General features: G+C 38.3%; 1 protein-coding gene across 3 annotated transcripts; it reads right to left on the bottom strand.

The window, feature by feature from the left end:
• Positions 1 to 3,456: 3,456 nt before the first annotated feature.
• LOC121728812 (proton channel OtopLc-like) lies at positions 3,457 to 21,032 on the bottom strand. Of its 3 annotated transcripts, none has more exons than XM_042117110.1 (14): positions 20,965 to 21,032; positions 16,167 to 16,270; positions 14,103 to 14,264; positions 13,565 to 13,729; positions 12,306 to 12,420; positions 11,935 to 12,037; positions 11,516 to 11,638; positions 10,993 to 11,441; positions 10,816 to 10,918; positions 10,414 to 10,586; positions 7,647 to 7,761; positions 6,908 to 7,062; positions 4,608 to 4,754; positions 3,457 to 3,688 (listed from the first exon to the last, which is right to left on the bottom strand). In XM_042117110.1, the coding sequence occupies exons 2-14, from the start codon at positions 16,268 to 16,270 to the stop codon at positions 3,515 to 3,517; spliced, it is 2,088 nt and encodes a 695-aa protein (XP_041973044.1). In that variant the 5' UTR covers positions 20,965 to 21,032; the 3' UTR covers positions 3,457 to 3,514. The 3 variants fall into 3 exon arrangements, with proteins under 3 accessions (XP_041973044.1, XP_041973045.1, XP_041973043.1); XM_042117111.1 differs by lacking the exon at positions 20,965 to 21,032 and adding an exon at positions 17,983 to 18,071; XM_042117109.1 differs by lacking the exon at positions 20,965 to 21,032 and adding an exon at positions 17,075 to 17,259.
• Positions 21,033 to 21,276: the final 244 nt, after the last annotated feature.

Genomic DNA, 21,276 nt, shown 5'->3' with positions numbered 1-21,276 from the left:
GCGTCCACAAACAAAAGTATCTCTCGATCCAAAAACAAAAGTATCTTAACCCTCGCATTAAATTTTAACTTCCTAATAATTCTGTTAACATAGTTAATGCTTATTTCTAGGTCTTGTGACATAAACCTAGTGCATACTCGTTACGTAGCTACATTGAAAAAGTATATTGAACCAATTTATAGTACAAGAGCTAACGTAAACAATTAGCGCGTATTGTTGTTAGCGGTGGCGTCACAAAGGGCAGAATTCGATGCGTTAAATGCCTCATCACGCTGCGCGGAAATTTGACTAAACAATTTAAAACTTTAGCTCCCGTTGATTTTGTTCTACTGCCGCTGAAACAGTCGACTCTACGATAGTTTAGTCGGCTTTTGTGTTCTTTTATGTTTTTCATTGACCCATTTCAATGTTTAGAAAAGACAAAAGCTATCTTTATCCAAATGTTGGGCATGGTTCGTATTCGTATTCAGCATACGTATTCAGTTACAGCTTTAAACGTTTTCGTAGAACAGGTGTCAGATTGTGGACTATATTGAATAAAAATAAATAAATAAAAAATAAAAAATGTTTTATTTCTGAGTAAATTTGAATCAAATTTTTTCAGAATGTCTACCTGATGCCTACCACCGGTTCGGGAACTACCCCGGCGAGAAGAACCGGCGTAAGAAACTCGCACGGGTTCCACTTTTTACCAAAAAAGTGAGAGAAAAATTATTCTTTTAAAATAAAGTTTACAATTTTGTAACTTAATATTATATACAATGTCAACATACATAATTGTAAGTCATAATATAATAATGTAGAAGTAGCCTTGCAAGAAGCCATCCTACTCCCAAGATGTGCCATCTTCTATGAAATCATTGACCTTATAATAAGCTTTGGCACACAAACGCTCTTTGACTACTTTTTTAAATTTATTAATGGAAAGATTTTGAACGTTTTCTGGGATTTTATTGTAAAGGCGTATACATTGACCTTTAAAAGATTTACTGACTTTACTAAGTCTGATCACTGGCATGTCCAGCTTGTGCTTATTTCTAGTATTTCTACAGTGAATGTCACTTTTAACTTTAAATTTATTTATATTTTTTCTAACATATATTACATTATCCAAAATGTATTGAGAAGCAACAGTTAGAATACCAATTTCTTTAAATTTATCTCTCAGAGATTCTAAAGCAGACATTTTATAAATAGAACGTATGGCTCGCTTCTGCAGCACAAATATTGTATTAATGTCGGCAGCGTTTCCCCATAAAAGGATTCCATATGACATCCTACTATGAAAATAACTAAAATATACTAATCGTGCCGTGTCTTCGTCAGAAATTTCTCTAATTTTTCTGACTGCATATGCTGCAGAACTGAGCCTACCTGCTAGATTAGCAATGTGAGGACCCCACTGTAATTTACTATCAAGTGTAATACCTAGGAATACAGTGTTATCTACCAAATTCATCTTCTCATCATTTAATAGCACATTGGTTTGGACTTGCCTAACATTGGGCAAAGTAAACTTTATACATTTAGTTTTACTAGAATTTAAAAGTAAGTTATTAACATTAAACCAATGTACTATTTTTGAGAGAGCACTGTTTACCTCGTCGTAGTTCGACTGTTGTCGCTTCACTTTAAAAATAAGTGAAGTGTCATCAGCAAAAAGCACTATCTCATTATTATTATCCTTTACTAGATAAGGTAAGTCATTTATATAGATGAGAAAAAGAAATGGGCCTAAGATAGATCCCTGTGGGACACCTAATTCTATTTTGGTTCCATTGGACCTTTTACTATTTACCTCAACCCTTTGAGTCCTATTTTTAAGGTAAGAAGTCAAAAGGCTGAGAGCAGAGTCCTTTATGCCGTAGTGGCGCAGTTTCCTGATCAATGTAGCATGCTCAACACAATCGAAGGCTTTGGAGAGATCGCAAAACACACCTAAGGCATCCTGCGACTCCTCCCAAGCTTCAAAAATACTACAAAGAAGTCCTATACCAGCATCCGTTGTGGATCGACCCTTAGTAAATCCGTATTGGTTATCGTGCAGCAAATTATTTGAATTAAAATGCACTAGTAATTGTTTTAAAATAATTTTTTCAAATATTTTACTAAAGGTCGGTAGAATCGATATAGGCCTGAAATTAGTGGGATCCGATTTAGTCCCGGCTTTAAATAAAGGAACAATCTTGCTATGCTTCATCAAGTCAGGAAAAACACAATTTTTTATGCAGTTATTAAAAATCATTGCTAGATGAGGAGCTACGATATCAATTATTGATTTAATAATTTTTGTAGACATGCCCCAGAGATCTGCAGTATTTTTAATATTCAACAATTTAAAGGTATCAATAATATCTCTGGGGTTAATTTCTCTAAACTTAAAATTGACATCACACTCCTTTACATTGTCTCTGAGTAGCTTTTCGGCAGCTTCAGGTGAAGAATTTAAATTTTTTTAAATTTAAATTTAAATTCGTTGAGACCGGAATGTCAGCAAAAAACTTTTCAAAGACCGTCGCAACTTCTTGATCATTAGTAATCTTTTTATTTTCAAAGTATAGTTCAAAATCAGAGCTGCGACAGGATACATTTCCAGTCTCACCAGCTATAACCTGCCATGTTGTTTTTATTTTATTTTTAGAGTGTTTAATTTTGTTTTTTATGTACAGGGCTTTAGCAGCTTTGCAAACTTTTCTAAAGGTTTTTGAGTAGTTTTTAACATATGCTTTAAGTACTTCACTATTGTTATTTGAATGGAAAATCTACTCTATTTTGAGGGTCGAGGGTTGCTTGGAATCTCTGAATTTCTGCATAAAGTGAAGATTAGCTCCCTTGTGGTGAGATTTCGCATCATCTACAAACTTTAGAGGAGGAGTTCTTATAGACTTCTATTTATTTATTTATAATAGACGACTCCAATCTTGCTGTTTGGAGTCTACTGATGAATTCGAGGGCGTTTCCCAAACATATCAAATTGTGGCGTGTCCCTCGTCGTGTTCAGTGTTACCTTCAGTTTTAGGTATAAAATATATTATGAAGCCTAAAATGAATGTTACACTAATTATTCTAATGTATTCTATTTTTTTCCAGCTATCTATGTCATAGGAATACTATGATTTATTAACCATAGACTTTATTCACAATTGCAATTCCCAGTAATTTATCCTTTTGCCGCGTGGAATTCTGAGAACGACATAATTTCAGGAATAAAACATAAGTTTTTATACATAAAATATAGTCTACGTCACGCACACACCAGCTTTCTATCGGTGTTATAATTTTTGCAATCGGACCAGGAGTTTTAGAGATTACCTCCTACAAACAAAAAAAACTTTTTTTAAATATTAGTGTACATAATATTTTACTCGTAACTAGTAGACTAATGAAATATGATGAATAAAAATTATTAAATGTACTTAATAAAATGCAGCAGCAACGCAAATGGATACACGAGCGGATATTTAACAAAACTTTATTATATAAAGGATAAATCACATGTTATTCCTTTTATTCATCACACATTTAAGTAAATCGGTTTATTCTTGAAGCTGTTTTTCCAGATTTCGAACAGGCATATAGTGGAGTGGAATCGGTAGAAGATGGCCAGGGGCATTGATACGTGCGTGATGATGGTCCAAGCCCAGGGGCCGTAGAACGCCAGGTGAGCTGGCCTGAACTCCGCTCTGTTCTGTAAAAAAAGTACATTTTAATGATTGCTAGTTGGGCGTCCTCGTAGAGTTCACGTTGGTAAAAATCCGGCTCAGATTCGAGGTGGAGAATTGGTCTTTTGGTTTGTTGGTATAACCACAGACAAAGATTCTGCAATACGGGATGAGTTTGATATTTGTTGCTTTGGGATTACATTTTTTATGCAAATAGTTTTCAACAGATTACATTCACTTACATCTCAAATATTGTCTCCTACTTGGTACTACTAATATATATTCTGTGCTCCTAACAGCACTCTGTATAAGCAGTATAACTGATATAGATATTATGGAATACAGCACCGGCAATATAATATCACGCTGTATATACAAAACTCTCACCACAATTCAAGCACATTCAAGTTGCGATTTCCCCAAGATCTGTGCACGAGAAAACCATTGAATAAAACAAACATTTGCGTACGCTTTCAATTCTTTAGTCGACTTTATAACGAAATACGAGAATATTTTCGATTTATATTAGGTTCATTGTGGGGTTTAGATGAATTGTGAGCGGAATACGCTCCACGTCTGTAACAGACACGGTTTTCAACTGTAATTCGAACGAGGAAGTTGAGATTTTTTGAGAATTAATCGTGTTTGCAATCAAGTAAATACATAAAATGTTAGGCACAACGTGAAAATTGAGTTTGTTTGATTTACAATTTTGTTAGCGGTAAAACTATTATCTAGATTACTAAACATCAAACGCCTACGTGCCCTAGTTGGCTCTTGACTCGGAGCGCAACACAGTTACGAGAACAAAAAGAAGAGAGAACGATTAGAGATTCTCTGTGTTAGAAGGTCACATTTGGGCAATATTCCATTAAAATTTAAAGATCTCGTTTCAATTAAAACGATCACCGTCACCGAATCTAGTGTGGTAGGTATAATACTTACTTTTTCCAAGGTGTTAATAGCCCACATAGCCATGTTGGCGACGAGCAGGAACGTGACGAGCTGCCTGCCGGGCTTGTTCCGCCGGTGTTCAGAGCTGCTGCTGCGCCGCCACCACGCGTCGATTATGAACAGAGTTTGGAGAATAGTCTGGAAATAACATACTCGTAGGAGCATGGTACTTTCTTTGCTTAGGATACACGTTGTAACCAAAAAGTGATAATACTTTAGGATGTGTATGTGTCTCATATGTTATGGAGTTCACTGTGAAATTACTGAAAGAGTTTTATTTTTCTATTATTGTATGGACATATTTATGACGTTGGGGCATTTATCGTAGAAACATAGAAATCCAAAGTCATTCCTTTAGCGACGCTAAAAGAGTGATTTTTGACTTCACAGTGAACTATTATATAAGGGCACAATACAATTTGGTGGTATATTTAGTCCACATGTAAGCTAAGGAATCTACTATCGGAAAATACCTCGCACTTCCAATAAACATAGATATGAAAATAAAGATCAGTTAGATTCGACTTTACGCAATGCTAACTGTAAAAGGATTACAGAGTATTTTAGTGACTAAAATCTAGTTTTGCAATAAAAATATTCTATCAATATTTGAATGAATTCATGCACGGAATCTAATTCAGGCCGAACTTTTCAAGTGGGTAGGGTAGCCGAAATCCGAGACTATAAGGAATACCGAAAAATGATGAAAGAGGTTCGGATCCGCGGTTTTGATAGAAACTGGTACTGCATTGTTATATTTCTAATAAAACCATATTTAAGTTAGGAATCGAGTTCTAGGACAGACTCTACTTTACTAATCGCTTTGCAAGACAAGAAGTATTGTTTTTATGTTGGCCTATTTTGACTGGAAAAAGTCATATTTCATTAAGTCTGCCATTATTTGTATGAAGTATTTAATTAAATCCACCTTATCTGGCGCGGGTGTCCATCAAGCGAGATTAAATATTATGTAACAATAGGTACTAGCTGAGCAAACAAACATTGTTTTGCAATATTCGCTATTCGGGTATGAAAAAGTAATGTCGGCACTCGGCTGATTCTCAGCCGCACCCATGGAGAAAAATAAACATAATATACTGGCCCCACCCAATAAATTCAGAAAAAAATTGTGTCAGTGGAGTTTAGCGAAAAAAACTCCACTGACATAATTTTTTAGTGGAGTTAGTTAGGCATACAAGCAAACGAGTCACATCATGGAAATCAACTACCGTTGCCCATGGGCACTCGCAACATTAGAAGAGCTGCAGGTGCGTTGCCGGACTTTTAAGAGGGAATATACTCTCTTGAATCGTATAAGACAGGGGTTACCAATCTTTTTCAGCCTGCGGCGCACTTACAAGTCAATATTTTGTCTCGGCGCCCTACTTTACCTAGCTATTACAAAAATATACATAAATAGACACCTTTAATGATTATTACAGTTAGGTTAAGCAAAGTAAATAATAATATACAAATATTTAATCATCTGCCTGCTTGGTATAATTCATATTATACTTTTAGTTTATAATATTTGTGGTTTAAATGGATAATGATGGAGGATCAACTCACGGCGCTCCTCTTGCATTTCCACGGCGCACAGTTTGGGAACCCCTGGTATAAGAACTATAGAATATGGTGTGGCGGTACCCACAATTCGCCTAACATTCCTGCATCGCGCTATCGAAGTTTCGGAGAACGGCAAGATATATACAACGTCTGAAATGACGTCAGTGGGCTTCGGCCTGACCGAGCATGCTATCTCGCTCGGTCGGAAGATCTTCCTTTTCGGCGCCACTAACAACGTTAAATTGGTGACCACCGACAAGAACACGCATCCTTCTGGACATCAATCATCATCAACACTCCCCGCCCCTCCGCACCACGTCAGCAGACATCAAGCATAACCGGGTCGCCTCGACCATAAGCCGCGTTAGGCTTCCGCGCCGGTCGAACCCGTGTCTGGCTTGAACGGGGCAGCCATAGGCTACAACGACCGGTCAACAAGCAGAGCACGGGGTCCCTCTCCTGGTCATTGCACGCGTAGCTTCGGCCCACACCTGACAACACAAGCGCATTGAAGAATACCACAGGTCTTCGGGGGGGAGTGGTGTGGCGGTACCCACAATTCGCCTAACATTCCTGCATCGCGCTATCGAAGTTTCGGAGAACGGCAAGATATATACAACGTCTGAAATGACGTCAGTGGGCTTCGGCCTGACCGAGCATGCTATCTCGCTCGGTCGGAAGATCTTCCTTTTCGGCCGCCACTAACAACGTGAAAATAGAAATACCTGAATCAAGGAGAGGAACTCCGAGAAGAAGCCAGTAAGGTCAGTCCCCTGGGTGAGGTACAGCGAGTGGTGGCAGCCGATGAGGCTGAACATGCAGTATACGAACATGCCCGACTGCGCCAGGATCAGCAGCGACGTGTCCAGGCCTAGCACGGCTGTACCAAAGTTCATGTTATCTTTCTTATTTTTAAGAAACACTACTTGAAAATACAAGGATAAAATCTACGAATGATAAAAATAATTAGCTTTTGCTTTAAATATATATATTAATAATTTATAAAATAATTATTCCTTTATAATTATATGGCATTATAATCGGTACGGTCGAAAAAACATACAGAGGCACACTGTCGAAGCCATTACAAAGTTTTAGGCTTTGCCGGTGAAGAGGCTACGCGGACGGACTCCACTGTATGTCAGCCACAGTATGTCCTACGCCCTGTAGGACATACTGTGGCTGACATACAGTGGAGTCCGTCCGCGTAGCCTCTTCACCTTTAGATCGCTAATCATCTTATAACTGAAAATGAATGGTTCCCCCGAATTTCTTTTGGTGGCGGATCCGCGCGGAACGTCTAGTATTATAATAATATAATATAGGTGGAGAAATAAGATTTAAATTATAAAAGCTGGCATATAGAGTAGAGACAGTAGTAGATTTTTGCGCGTATAGTCCTCGGTTATCAACTTATCACATTGTAATTTATACTACCGTTAATATTAATCTTGCCTCACTTACCTTGTGTTTTTCTTTTATACGGTAGAACTCTCATTTGTTTCAGGGCTGCCAGTGACGCCATTATTGACAGTGAATACAAAATCAATTCGCATATGTTCACTTCGAAAATCGCGTCCTGGAAAAGAAATAAGAATAAATCCCAATACATAATATTCTTTCTATACAGGCGATAAATGAAAAAGGTATTCCTATAGAACGATTTGTATTCAATAACCAAGATAATTAATTAGGAACTTGACAAAATATATTTTTGGAAAGAGAGAGAGAGTTCACACGCGGCGCTCTGGCTGGCACAAGTACCAGCCAGAGCGCGGAAACGAAAAGGTCAATGTCAAAATGCAAGACACAGATGATGGCGCCTACGCCGGGCGGAAGCGCGGTGTTGCCACTTCACATATTATTTTATTTTAACTTAAGTTTGCTGCTACTTCACATGCTGGCCCCGTTGGAAGCGAAGATTCCAAAACAGGTAGCGGGCAGAGCCGGTTGTAGGCGCGCCGTAGAGTCCCTGAGGTCGTCTGGATGTCTGCTACTCGCGCGATGCCATCTGAGCCAGGGTAGAGGTGGACCACACGTCCAAGCAGCCAGCGGTTCGGAGGCAATCGATCGTCCTTGACCAACACCATCTCGCCTAGATGAAGTTGACTGTGATCACCTTTCCATTTTTGGCGGCATTGCAGCTCAGCAAAGTATTCTTTGTAGAATCGTTTCCAGAAGTGGCCCTTTAATGTGCTTATTCTTTCATATCTAGTCTGTAGGTGTAATGGCCTCTGATCATCTATTTGCTCTGGAATATTGGTCATTGTTCTTCCGATCAGGAAATGGGACGGTGTAAGTGGGATTAGGTCAGTGGGATCGGAAGAAAGAGGAGTTATGGGCCTAGAATTGAGTATACCTTCTATCCCTACTAATAGAGTATACATTTCTTCGTATGTTAAATTGGTAAGTGTTAAAACTCTTTTTAGATGATGCTTAATCGACTTTACTGCTGCTTCTGCTAAGCCGTTAAAGTGTGGTGAATACGCGGGAGAAAATTTAAAATTAATCGCTAACTCTGATGCCGAGACACCTATCTCCTCACCACTCGCCTTCAAGAACCTAGCCAGATCCCTGCTAGCCGCGTCCCTTTAAATTAGAATGTAGAACCAATATGTGCTTAGTGCATAAACTAGGCACAAAATATGCAACGTGTTTATCAGTATTTAAATCCAAAACTGAACCAATCTAGTACTCAGTTCTAGGTGTTAGGATTGGAATATGTATATGGAATGGATAAGTGAATGAACATCGGAATAAATGGAACAAACTGACCAAATTAACTGCGTGATGGGCCTCCGCCGCTTGTTGCCACGCGGTGTATCAGTGTCCTGGTGCCTCCGAGTCGTATGTTGTAGATGTGCGCCTGCACAGCGTGGTGGGCCTCCGCCGCTTGTTGCCACGCGGTGTCTCAGCGTCCCGGTGCCTCCGAGTCGTGCGTTGTGGATGTGGATATGCGCCTGCACAGCGTGGTGGGCCTCCGCCGCTTGTTGCCACGCGGTGTCTCAGCGTCCCGGTGCCTCCGAGTCGTGCGTTGTGGATGTGGATATGCGCCTGCACAGCGTGGTGGGCCTCCGCCGCTTGTTGCCACGCGGTGTCTCAGCGTCCCGGTGCCTCCGAGTCGTGCGTTGTGGATGTGGATATGCGCCTGCACAGCGTGGTGGGCCTCCGCCGCTTGTTGCCACGCGGTGTCTCAGCGTCCCGGTGCCTCCGAGTCGTGCGTTGTGGATGTGGATATGCGCCTGCACAGCGTGGTGGGCCTCCGCCGCTTGTTGCCACGCGGTGTCTCAGCGTCCCGGTGCACCTCTTTTCTTCACGCCACTTTATTCCATTTAGCTGGACTGGTGCGGTTGTGATCGTCGGCAACGTGATGGGCCTCCGCCGCTTGTTGCCCGTCGCCTCCACGCCCTCGAAGTAGATAGTGGAATTTGAACAAAATGGCGTGCTTGCTTCCGCCACGCCGCGCCTTCGTGTATAACTCGCGTGTGAAACCTTGTACAGGCGATAAATGAAAAAGGTATTCCTATAGAACGATTTGTATTCAATAACCAAGATAATTAATTAGGAACTTGACAAAATATATTTTTGGAAAGAGAGAGAGAGTTCACACGCGGCGCTCTGGCTGGCACAAGTACCAGCCAGAGCGCGGAAACGAAAAGGTCAATGTCAAAATGCAAGACACAGATGATGGCGCCTACGCCGGGCGGAAGCGCGGTGTTGCCACTTCACATATTATTTTATTTTAACTTAAGTTTGCTGCTACTTCACACTTTCCCATATTACGCCTATTTGAAGAAAGGTACTCCCATAAAGTGTCAAACCAACGTTTAAATTTGTTTCAAAAATAAGAGAATACTGTTTTACTGCGTAAAGCTTCGGCCAAACCTACGCGACGAAAGCGACTGTGTAGCGGGAGCGTCTGCAACGCGGGCTGTCGCGTAGGCAGAGCGTGAATTATTCTACGGTACATTCTACGGTTTCGCACCATAGTCGCGCAGGTTTCAGTTTAGCGTTGCAGACGCTCCCGTCCCGCGTCCCTCGTTGGCCGTTGCTGACGCATAGGTTTGGCCGAAACCTAATAGGAAATATACCGAATTGTACAAGAACCAAAGTTGCATAGTTGCATAATTAAGTAGAATCTTGAACAGGTCCAGTTTTTATAATTAAAAAAGTAAAAGTTTTGCTTTGTGCATTGTATGATCTTGAAAAAACAGACAAAAGAAAAACTTACGTTAATAGTACTCTTGTTGTTCGCTAGCACAAAGAACATGATGAGCGATATGATGGTAAGCACTATGAGCAGTATGCCGGCGATCAGTCCCCTGTGTGCGTGCGAGCAGTCCACTGAGAAGTGGTGCAGCGTGTTCCGACTGCCCAGGGGAGAGTTCACTCCTAGCATGCCCGCTACACAAATAAAAAAAATATGTAAAAAATAGAATTTTAGGTATATTAGAAAATTATTCAAAAAATACTTAGAATAATCACATATATATTGTATTGTATTCACAATTCACATATTATGCAATTAATGCTATACCACGTATAAATACTTATAATATTGTATCCAATAATTATTGTAGTATAATGGCACTACGACATAAAAAGTTCGATACGTAATTTAAACGATGTTTACCGAACTGTTGTAAAATTTTCTCAGGAGTCACCGAGTTGTTTCGTGACTTGTTTTTCACCCCGTAGTTAAACTTCTTTTCAAAATCTTCGGGAGTACATTTAACCTAAAAATGAAAGTCGCTAATATACCAACAAATTACTTGTACACGATACAATAGAGTGAAAGAAAAAAATATACCTCTTTCCACATTTCATACAGGATGACAGCACAAATAAGCGAATATTCAATCGTGCAGGGGAAAAGGAACGGAGAGGCGTTCTGTATGAGCGAGCCCATAATGTTGGACCTCCGACACGGCTCCGCCGGCATAGTGTGGTTCCCGCCCTCCTCCAGCAGCATAGAGTGCTCCAGATGATGTATCTCGTGCTTCGTCTCCTGAACCAGGACGAACAACCACTCGCACAGGTTCGTAGCTATCATGTGCATGAATCCGAACCGTTGGATCAGCTTGAACTTCCCGACTTCGATGTCCTTGTTAGTAAGGAATATGAACTGCATCTGAGCGAGAGTGAGAGTCATTCGCAGAGCCGGAGTCAGCGCAGCCAGCACGGATCGGCAGCGGTCCCTCTTCTCGAAATATTCCCCGAAAACCAGTCCACTGTACACCATCGATCCGATGCCGAATGCTGGAAATTAACAGCAGCATTGTTTGTCCGTATCTATCACGGTATAAGCCAATAAGCCAATATTGATAACGTACCTATGGCTCCGAGCCTCAAATAAAAACTGCCGTAGCGGGAAATAACTTCTTTTCGTTTTGTTTTCTCGTTGGGTGTTGCTTTCTCGGTGCTTGTGCCATTTTTATCTTCTTTTTCCTGCTGGCCTGAAATTAATAATGTTAAAACTACGGGGTAAAATAATATTCTTAAAATAATTTTTGACGTTAACGGAGGTTAAAAATTCGTCTAATACTAATGTGACCTGTCTATTCGTGGCAATTAAACAAATGGCTGAGAATGTTAGTGGAATACAAAGAAAAGACGATATTCTTCGCTGCAGTAATTATGCAAACGAGATGCGATTTTAATGTCGTATTTTGTAACGCAAATGCGACTAATTAGGTACAGTTTACATACAAACGAATTCCAGTGAGGCCAGACGTAGTTTGGGATATATTACCTTGATTGCTTATAATTAGGTTGAACGCCTTCTCTCGCATCAGGTTCGCGTATTGAAATATCACGAATAGTAGAGACACCAGATATAGATACAGGTAAAATCCCTGGAAATATGTTACAACGTTCAGTTAACAGTCACGATTGGAGATACACGAAAATTAACATTATGTAAGTTATTGAGCAACCTTTAGTTCAATTTCATTAGATTAATTTAGAGCAAAGCTAGAAATAAAAAAAAATGGTCTATCAAATATCACATAATATGATTTCGCTAAAGTCGTTTTGTCCAATCTCATTTTTGCTTTCGAACATTGCCGTCGAAATTATTTGATGTATTAAAACTAAAGGGCCAGGAAGGCGGAAGTTCAGTACCTGGTAGTAGGCTTCGGGAACGCCATTAGCTATTACTTCAGTGACGGGGAAAGCTAGCCCGAGCACTACCAACAATTTCGCGTATAGAGCGGATAGTGCCTTGCTTAGGGCTTCGCTGAAAATAAAAATGTTGGTACATTTCTTATTTCGTCGTGGAGACCTAATCCTCAGATTATGCTCTCGTACCTTAAAATATGACGTTTCCTAGTTTAATCATAGCGAAGCCTCTAAAGTCTCTGCGACTCTAATTAATTTTAGGTTTGTGTTACGACTTAGCTAGATACAACTACCGTACCATAGTTTCTAATGTTAAATTATAAACTTACTACCGTTTGCGAGCGGCACAGCCGTAGGCAACACCTAGTTATAGCGTGTGTTAATTCAGTGCTTTTCTGAGCAGAAATTGATCCAAATCCGATAGTTAGTACGTACGTACACATGCCCCGCAACATTAATATATATTTCGCGTCAAAAAGTGACAAATCATACCCACTCACACAAAGTATCATCTTTATAGTAGTGATTAGCATAGTAAATAATAAAAAAAAAGTTGGTTATAAACGTCGATACGCTGCAGTTACTACCTACTCAATACTCATACGAGAAACATATTTAATTGAAATCGAGGCTTCGCTGATAAGAAGCATAATATTCCGATAAGAAATATATTATTGAAATCGAGGCATCGCCGAGGCAATGGCGACCTGTCAGTCTGTAGCCTGTTCCTGCAACATTTCTGAAAACCGATATTCTGAATTCCGAAAACTACAATTCAGTAACAAACGAGGCCGCTTTCACATAATATTCTGTTTGCTTAAGTCTTTGAAAAACACTTTTAACTCATAAATGGAAAGGTTTTAAGAGAAGGGTTTTAGTATTTTAATTGCGAGAGTGTGTCTGAATTGATTATTATGGTATGGAGATGCTTTGAGTCCCGAAAAGGACAAACGAATGATGCAGAAAATAAGCTATCGACACTGGCGAATAGCTATGTCCACACTATGCAATTTCATCTTCAATTTTCGTCATCTTCTTTTTATTCAACTTTTGTTTGGCATACTCAATAATTGAATGCGTCAAAATCCACCCCCGTTGAAAGAAAAGTGTCATAGCGAGCTCTACGATTTCAACGCGCGTCACGGGCATGCCTCACGTTCGCTGTTGACTGCGCTATAACGCATGCCCTTGATGAACAGAAAAGTGACACAAACGACACACAGACAAAGCTAATGCGTTTTAACTAGATGGCCTAGACTTACTGTCCCAAGATCTCTGCGGCAGACGGTGGGGGCTCGTGTGCGGTTGAGGCGACGGATGCGCGGGAGTTGGGCGATAGCTCCGACAGGAAGCGTCGCTGCGTCGCGGCGCACAACGCCAGCGCCTGCGACGGCCGACGGAACGCTGCGATTATCGCCGACGGCCGTCTAAAACAGTCCTTATTGTTAAAGTCAAGAAGATGTAGTTATTTTCCGAAATGGACGTTGTTTAGTGCTTACTAGCTTAGTTTTGTCTACTCTGTTACTAGGATGGCAGAATCAATAACTATTTAGTTTCTTAAGGGTAGTCTATGTTATCTATGTATAGGCTTTTTACAGTTGATAAGTTTTTTAAGTTGTACTAAAATACTATTTCAGATATTAAATATATAAGTCAAAAAGGATCTATAATGGGGGTAAGGTTCATTTTGTTTCATTCTTATGAAGTTTATTTTATGAAATAGCATATTTTTTAAATAAATCTGAACTAATAAATCTTCATACATTTCTCTATTAAAGGATCTGACGTAGATAAGTTTACCTGGTGTTGAGGTTGGCGGCGAGTTTCGCCTCTATGTCGCTGGACACACGGCGGCTATTCGGCTGCGAGTGCGAGTTTTGTATTAGGGGCTCAACTGCAGGGCCCAGCATCGCTCTAGTCCTCTCTCTTAGGTGTCCTAGGTCCGAGTACGAGGACTCGATACTGCAAAAAGTTATTGATTACACTTAACATTGTTTCAAGCACAAAATTAATAGAGACGTGAAGGTAGACACAAAATTAAGAAGAGCTGCGATTTTATTACAAATTGGAAAGCTTCTATAGTCTTTGTTATTGTTTTAAAGTAAAAAATTAATCAACTTGTAGAACAATGCAATTACAGAAAAGGCAATCTAAAAGTAGGAACTTATTCTTAAAAAACTATGGTAGGGAATCATCCATTACTGCAAATGCGACCAGCTCGAATAATATTCATTATGTAATATATCGGAGGCAGGCAGGAGTCGTATTAAGGGACACAAAGCGGTATATCAAACGTCATAAATATTTTCGCAGCTCGTGCACCGTTCGCGTGAATCCCTTTATATCTGCGACGCATTCTCCGACTATACGGCGTGATAAAAAATATTCAACAGAAAATCCCCTTTTATATCGAGTGCAGAATGTATTTATTTAAGAGTTTTAATATAATTGGCAGCACCAGTTTTGATTTTTATGATTGGGTTGTGGGGCTTAAAATATCTTATATTACATAAAATTCTCGTGTCACAATGTTAGGCCGCCTACTTCTCCGAAACGGCTTTACTGATTTTAACCAAATTTTATATGCATATTCAGTAGGTTTGAGAATCGGCTACTGGGTACTCATTATATTGATAAGTGCATTTGTTGAATAAATAATAGAAAATTATTACAAACTGATGACGACCATTGTTTGCATGCTACGGAATAGCGATGTACGTTGCCATGTCTTATTAGTTCCTTACTTAGTCACTTCAATAAAATATGGGCGAAATACTTTATATGGCAAAAAAACGTTTGCCGGGACAGCTAGTTTTTCATATAAAAAAATCTGATACCGGTATTCCCAGAATTCCAATGGACGCTATTCAACCATTTGGACTCAAAGACTGAGCGCAAAATCTCCAAAATGTGTATTTCTTCTCGGAGGTATAAGCGGAAATATCCTTAAGCTTTGTGTAGCTCAGCGTCCGAGATATTTCAAAATGTATTATTTTATTTACAATTCTACTATTTTGTTCCAAGAAATATTTATTAGTGATTAATAAATGGTCAAACTTTTTTTAAAAACAACTACTTATATAGATAACGCCCGCAACTCCTTTGCGCCAAAATTTGTTTATCACGCGGGAACCGTACCTTTTTGGGGATAAAAAGTATCCTATGTCCTTTTCCGGGACTCAAGGTATCCTCATACCAAATTTCAGCAGAATCGCTTCAGCCGTTTGGGTGTGAAGAGGTAACAGACAGACAAACAGACACACTTTCGCTTTTATAATGATATTATTAAGTATGGATGTCTGCTCTTCTGTTTTTCTAAGTTGCGTTACCCTAGTTAAAATTGTCACGAATGCTTCAAAAATGCATTTGAAGGCGTTATTGTTAATAAAAAATAAAACTTGTTATGGAACAACATAATATTATTATGACTCGATGTTTTTAAAACGTTTTTATGAAAAGCGTAGCGGCGATCGTTTACGAGATAAAACAACAAAGGTAGAGTCAACAACAAAAATCATATTTAAAAGAAACTTTAATTAAACTCTAGCATGTATTTCTTATGCCGCTTTGAGAGCAGTTTTATAGTTCTAGTATAATTTAGTTTAAGAATGTCTGAAAACAGTCTGTTCTAGAATTGTTTTATATTAATCTAATATCAAAATCAACACTAAAGTACGATTCAAATATGTAATCGTCTCGACATAGTATGCTTTAAATACTGTAAACAATCGTAACTTTTAATGCTAATAGCTAATTTAACTGCTACTTTTTAAAAGTCGCTACAATATTTCTTTGTCATCGCACCGACAATTAAAAAAAAACTTTATTCCACATTTGAATCTATCGATACAATAGTGTTGTCACCTGTCATTGTCATTTTCTTCCTGTACCGTGTCCATGTCGGTAACTGTGACGCCCGGACGCGCGTCGCTCGCCTCGCACAGAGTGCTTCGCTTGCCCGGACTCATCTGGAAACATAATATTCAATTTCACTATAACGTGGTCTTGTTCGTAGCTGCTTTGTAAAGTCGTTTTTTGTCTATTTACTTCAATAGAGTATGACGTGGTCTGACTTTGAGGAAACGGTAGCCATTAACTGAGGAGTTTCGTTATTTATCTGTGGAGACATAATGTTCGTAAAATAGTTTGGGATAACCTTTGTCATAAGGTGTCTAATATAAGGGCCTAATGGCGGTGCGCTCCGATATAAATTTCATACGTGTCAGTTCGCTATCCCACGGGAGCATCGGGAACACATTTTATATTTTACCAGGGTCCTAAAAATAAAATCTAACATAGACCTTTCACTGACATAGGGCTAAAGTCAGCAGACTGGAAATTAGGAATTTCTAAAAGAGTCTCCAACACGCTTAGGATATTTTTTTTTCATATTTCTACCTCGTTGCTTGTAAGCTAAATATAAATCACAATTTTTATTTTACAAATAGCCGCAAACGTTTTTATGTAACGATTTTTTTAATCAATAGATTTTAAATAATATCCAAATATCTGAGATTCGTATTTCTGCAACAATATTAAGTATTATTGTAAAATGTTATGTTGCATTTAGTGCATAAAATATGAAAAAGTTCTTCTGAAACTAAATCATATTATATTATAATATATTCTTTTCGCGTAAAATCAAATGCTTAGCATGAATATAATAACTATCGTAAATTGAATTGTCTTAACGGCAAATGAAAAGAAAAGCTATAAGAAAATCCTCCGTTTTATGAACACTTAAGCCGCGAACTAAACGTACACAAACATACCTGTCTATTAAATGTTTTCTAGATTTTTCCCTGCAATATTTTTTCATTGCCCTAATCTTCACAGAGATATTGGAGCGCTCAGCGTTCGTAATTGAATTGACACGGCACATCCAAATTGCTTCCAGCAATTTTACTTTTACATTTTTTTCAACCTAAGACTAACTAGGTTGTCGCGCGTTTCATCGCAGCGCCTATGCTCCACTGTGACGTTGCCATCAGCCTCGGATCTAGATAATGGTAATCCTATAACATCCCGCATCGAGAAGCTAATACGAAAGTACTTCAGTTTACAAACATTGCACATTAAGATAAGATACGTGTTGAGTGTTTGCAAAGTAGAAGAAAACTTGCCGAGGTGCTGAGATGGATCAGGAGATGACGAACGGCATTACGCTTCATGCTAACATTTCGAACTCGCCGAAAACTCAGTAATTCACTCGTAAAAAACGTTTTCGCGTTTAAGTTTATTTTAATAAAGACAAAGATTAAAGAGTAAGTTTGTTTGTCCTGCGTCCGCCGGGCGGTCCGCTCTAAGGTTGTTAGGTTGTTGAATAAGTTTCTGAATTAAGAGAACTGAAAGTTTTCTCATCTCGAGATTACAGCAAAGTGTTTACCGTTCGGCTGGAGGATGCCGCCGCGACGCCCGCCACGCGACACCCCTCTAGTAATGTATATTAAAATCGCACTCGATACTGAAAAAAAAAAACTCATTACACTTCAAAGTGCACTCTGTTTCGTTTTAATGGGTGTCCATTATGATTCGTGATCGTCGTCTTGCGAGTCGTAATTAAGTCAATCAGCGGATGCACGAGGTGTAGCCGGGCACATCGTGTGTGCGTATCGATAGAGGGGACGTCCCTACTCCGTCGTCTGTATTTTCATAAAATATTTGCGTGAGTGTACCGCACCTGGGCCCGAGATGTCGCTGCACTCTAAACTCGCTTTGATTTACGCAAACAAAAAGCCGCTAACAAATACCGAAGGTAACTGCGTCTTGCGGCGGGAGGGAAACACGATATATCTCCGTGTGTACACACGCCTTTTCGCGCGGTTTCGTCTGCGACGTCTACGCGGATTCAAGTAAGATTTGAAAACAATATTCCAGCTTTAAAGGTTTTGAGGTGCATGATTCTCCAATCAATTTTAAGGGATTGCATTGCGATCTATTCCATGATATTAATAAATAATATGTATACGATATTTGAAAAAACGTGGGTTTATTAAAACTAAAATACTCAAATATAATCCTCATTCGGTATTATTTCTTCAAGCACCTAGCTTTTATTATCGGTATATTTTTATTTTTTCTTGCCTAGACAAAATAATACTGAATTCTTATTCTAAAGAAGCGTCGGTGTAGGTGTAGAAATGTCTGCTCTCGTTAATTATATTAGTGTTAGTTCGACAAATAATGAGTACGACAATATAAATAGTACAAAATATATTTTTACCGCAGTTTTTAGCAGTAAATATACATTATACAATGCCAGTTGCAAATGCGGGAAATCTCGCGGCTTAAGTTTTTGTTATTTATGCGCAATTCTGTGCTTTTTTGTGAAGCGGCGGACTGAGGACTTGAATTTATAAAGTGCGATTTTTATTCTAACACTTTGCGATTTAGGGTTAATTATTATTTACGTTAAGTACTAATTTTTATAAACTCTAGCATTCTAAGTTAGCAATGATTCTGCAAAGAGTTCAAGGGTAATAAATAATTTTACCTACATAATTACTTTATTTTTTATGTATTTCGATTGCAAATTAATAAAATCTATATAAATAAAAATGAATCCATATATTATTATCCCTTGCTCACGACATCACGCGTAAACGGCTGGACCGATTTTGCTGAAATTTGGTATAGAGATACTTTGAGTCCCGTAAAAGAACATAGGATAAATGTACAGTTACTGCACAATATACTTTTATGATTTGCGTGTAAACTATTCAATCGATTTTGATGAATTTTGGTATGGAGATACTTTGAGTCTCGGGAATGGACAAGGGATACTTTTTGTCCCGGAAAATGTATGGTTCCCACACAATAAACTTTTATGATTTTCGCCTTAACTATTCTCTATTATGATGGTATGGAGATACTTTGAGTCTCAGGAAATAACAAGGGATACTTTTTGTCCCGAAAAAACGTACGGTTACTTTTATGATTTGCGCGTAAACTATTTAATCGATGTACGGGAACAACTATAAACTAAAGTCCACACGGACGAAGTCACGGGCAACAGCTAGTACAGAATATATTTTTAAAATAATTTTTTTCGTCGCCGCCCTAATAACTGGATTTAATTATTTTCTTCTTATCAACCGTTTGCCAAATTTAATATTATAGTGTAGTTTAGGATAACCTTATATTATAAGGTAGTTGAGGACAAAGATTTGTATTTATTTGCACGAAATAGTCATGAAGTGGTGTAGTGCATCCGACTACTTTTAGCACATTAGCGCTCCGCGGCGTGACCGACATCAATTTACAATAATTTATTAGTAAATCACAAGTAAATAACGTTTTTGTGTGAACAGGTTGACGTGAGAATTGAGTTTTGTTACTGATTTTAATCGAAATTAAGAAACTAGTTTTATCTAACCATAGTAGGGAAAATTGAATAGTACAATTTTCATATGTCTAATAATTTGACAGATTTTTGCTTTTGTTTTTCATTCCATAAATACGTTCAAATAACGATAAAAATAATTAATTAATGTTGATAGCCAATTGGTAGCCATATTTGAAGACATAAGAGGACGAAGTTAGCAATAAAGTAACTAACAAGCTAAAAAATGCTATTTTTTGAATTGTTATAAATGGAGGGTTTAGAACCGGGAAAATGATTTAATATCAAATAAACGTGGATTCTATGTATAGCTAGAGATATTTTAGATGGATGATTAAGCAGGTAAATTACAAGGTTTGTTCAAATTATTTAAAGGGAGTGAACTACGAAAAAATTAGTAAATGCTCATATTATGTTGTAAAACGTTAGTTACTTCATCCACCCATGTTTTCAATAATTACTAGCTATTTGACCGAGCTTTGCTCGGTATTCGATAAAACACGAAGAAAATGACATTTTCTAAAAGTGATTCGTAGCTAGATCGGTTTATCGCCCCCGAAACCCCCTATATACTAAATTTCATGAAAATCTTTGGAGCCGATTCCGAGATTCCAATTATATATAATATATATACAAGACTAAAAGCCGAGCTTTGTGAGGGCTCACGTCGTTTTGCTGCGTGGTAATAATCTTTAAGGCAGTTTTTTAAATAGTAACCAAACCTTGACTCACCGATGATAATACATCTACATATAAATAAAAATAACTATGTTAAAGCACAAATCAATTATAGGCGTGATAGTTTTTCCCCCAAAGTGTGACACAAAAGTGTTCAGGTTGTGGGATACACTAGGGCTCGCTTCACTCGCCCTGATAATATTATCCTGTATATTTTAGTTCAAATAATACCTCGTATAGAAATAACAGTCACAACGTTTATGAGCTTACCGTAGTTATTAAACTTGCTTTGAAATTTTCACGTGATATTAATTTTATCATTTTATTAATGTCGGGTTTCGTTTAACCACGCTCATTCAAATTTTAATAGCATGCGGTAATTTTGTAAAGTACTTACTGATATTATTATAGTTTAGTTAGATTAGGTACCCGGTACAGTCACAACCACAGCATAAACTAATCAAATATCAAATTTTCTCATAAAAATATGTTGGGTTTATATTGATATATTGGCTATACAGCTTTTAATTTATCACATATAGTTTATTATTTTGTAATTTTGAATGTAATATTATGAGTTTGTTGCACCTTACAAGTTACAACCGGCCATCATAAAAAAAAGCAAAGAAAAGTTTTACTCACTTTGTCTATGTTCGTAGCACCGGCCGCTACAGCAACATCCTACCCGCTCTACTTCTCACTGATTTTTGACGACAACTCTACTACTTTGTCCGCTATGCTAATTAAAAAATAAATTTATATTTCACGATTCTAGTCGAGTCGAACGTACGTTCGTATATAAATATACGTTAAGTCGTCGTCACGATATGCTAAAAAGTCTTTTAAATTTAGTCGTGTAAAAGTAATTTTGATTACAAAGTCGGGCGATTAAAAAAAAAACCTAAAAGATTGATTCGGAAAATAGTTGTCGAGCTCTAAGTTCTGTGAAGCCGG

This window comes from Aricia agestis, chromosome 7 (assembly GCF_905147365.1).
Source record: "Aricia agestis chromosome 7, ilAriAges1.1, whole genome shotgun sequence".
Lineage (NCBI taxonomy): Eukaryota > Metazoa > Arthropoda > Insecta > Lepidoptera > Lycaenidae > Aricia > Aricia agestis.
This window is presented reverse-complemented; position numbering and strand designations above follow the sequence as displayed.

Bases quoted from the DNA above. Each gene is read 5' to 3' on its own strand.
- LOC121728812 (XM_042117110.1), bottom strand. From the start codon at position 16,270: ATGAGTCCGGGCAAGCGAAGCACTCTGTGCGAGGCGAGCGACGCGCGT. The intron at 14,265-16,166 runs GTGACAACACTA...AACTTTTTGCAG, and splicing joins GAAGAAAATGACAATGACAG to TATCGAGTCCTCGTACTCGG. The intron at 11,442-11,515 runs GTACGTTATCAA...GTTAATTTCCAG, and splicing joins TTTGAGGCTCGGAGCCATAG to CATTCGGCATCGGATCGATG.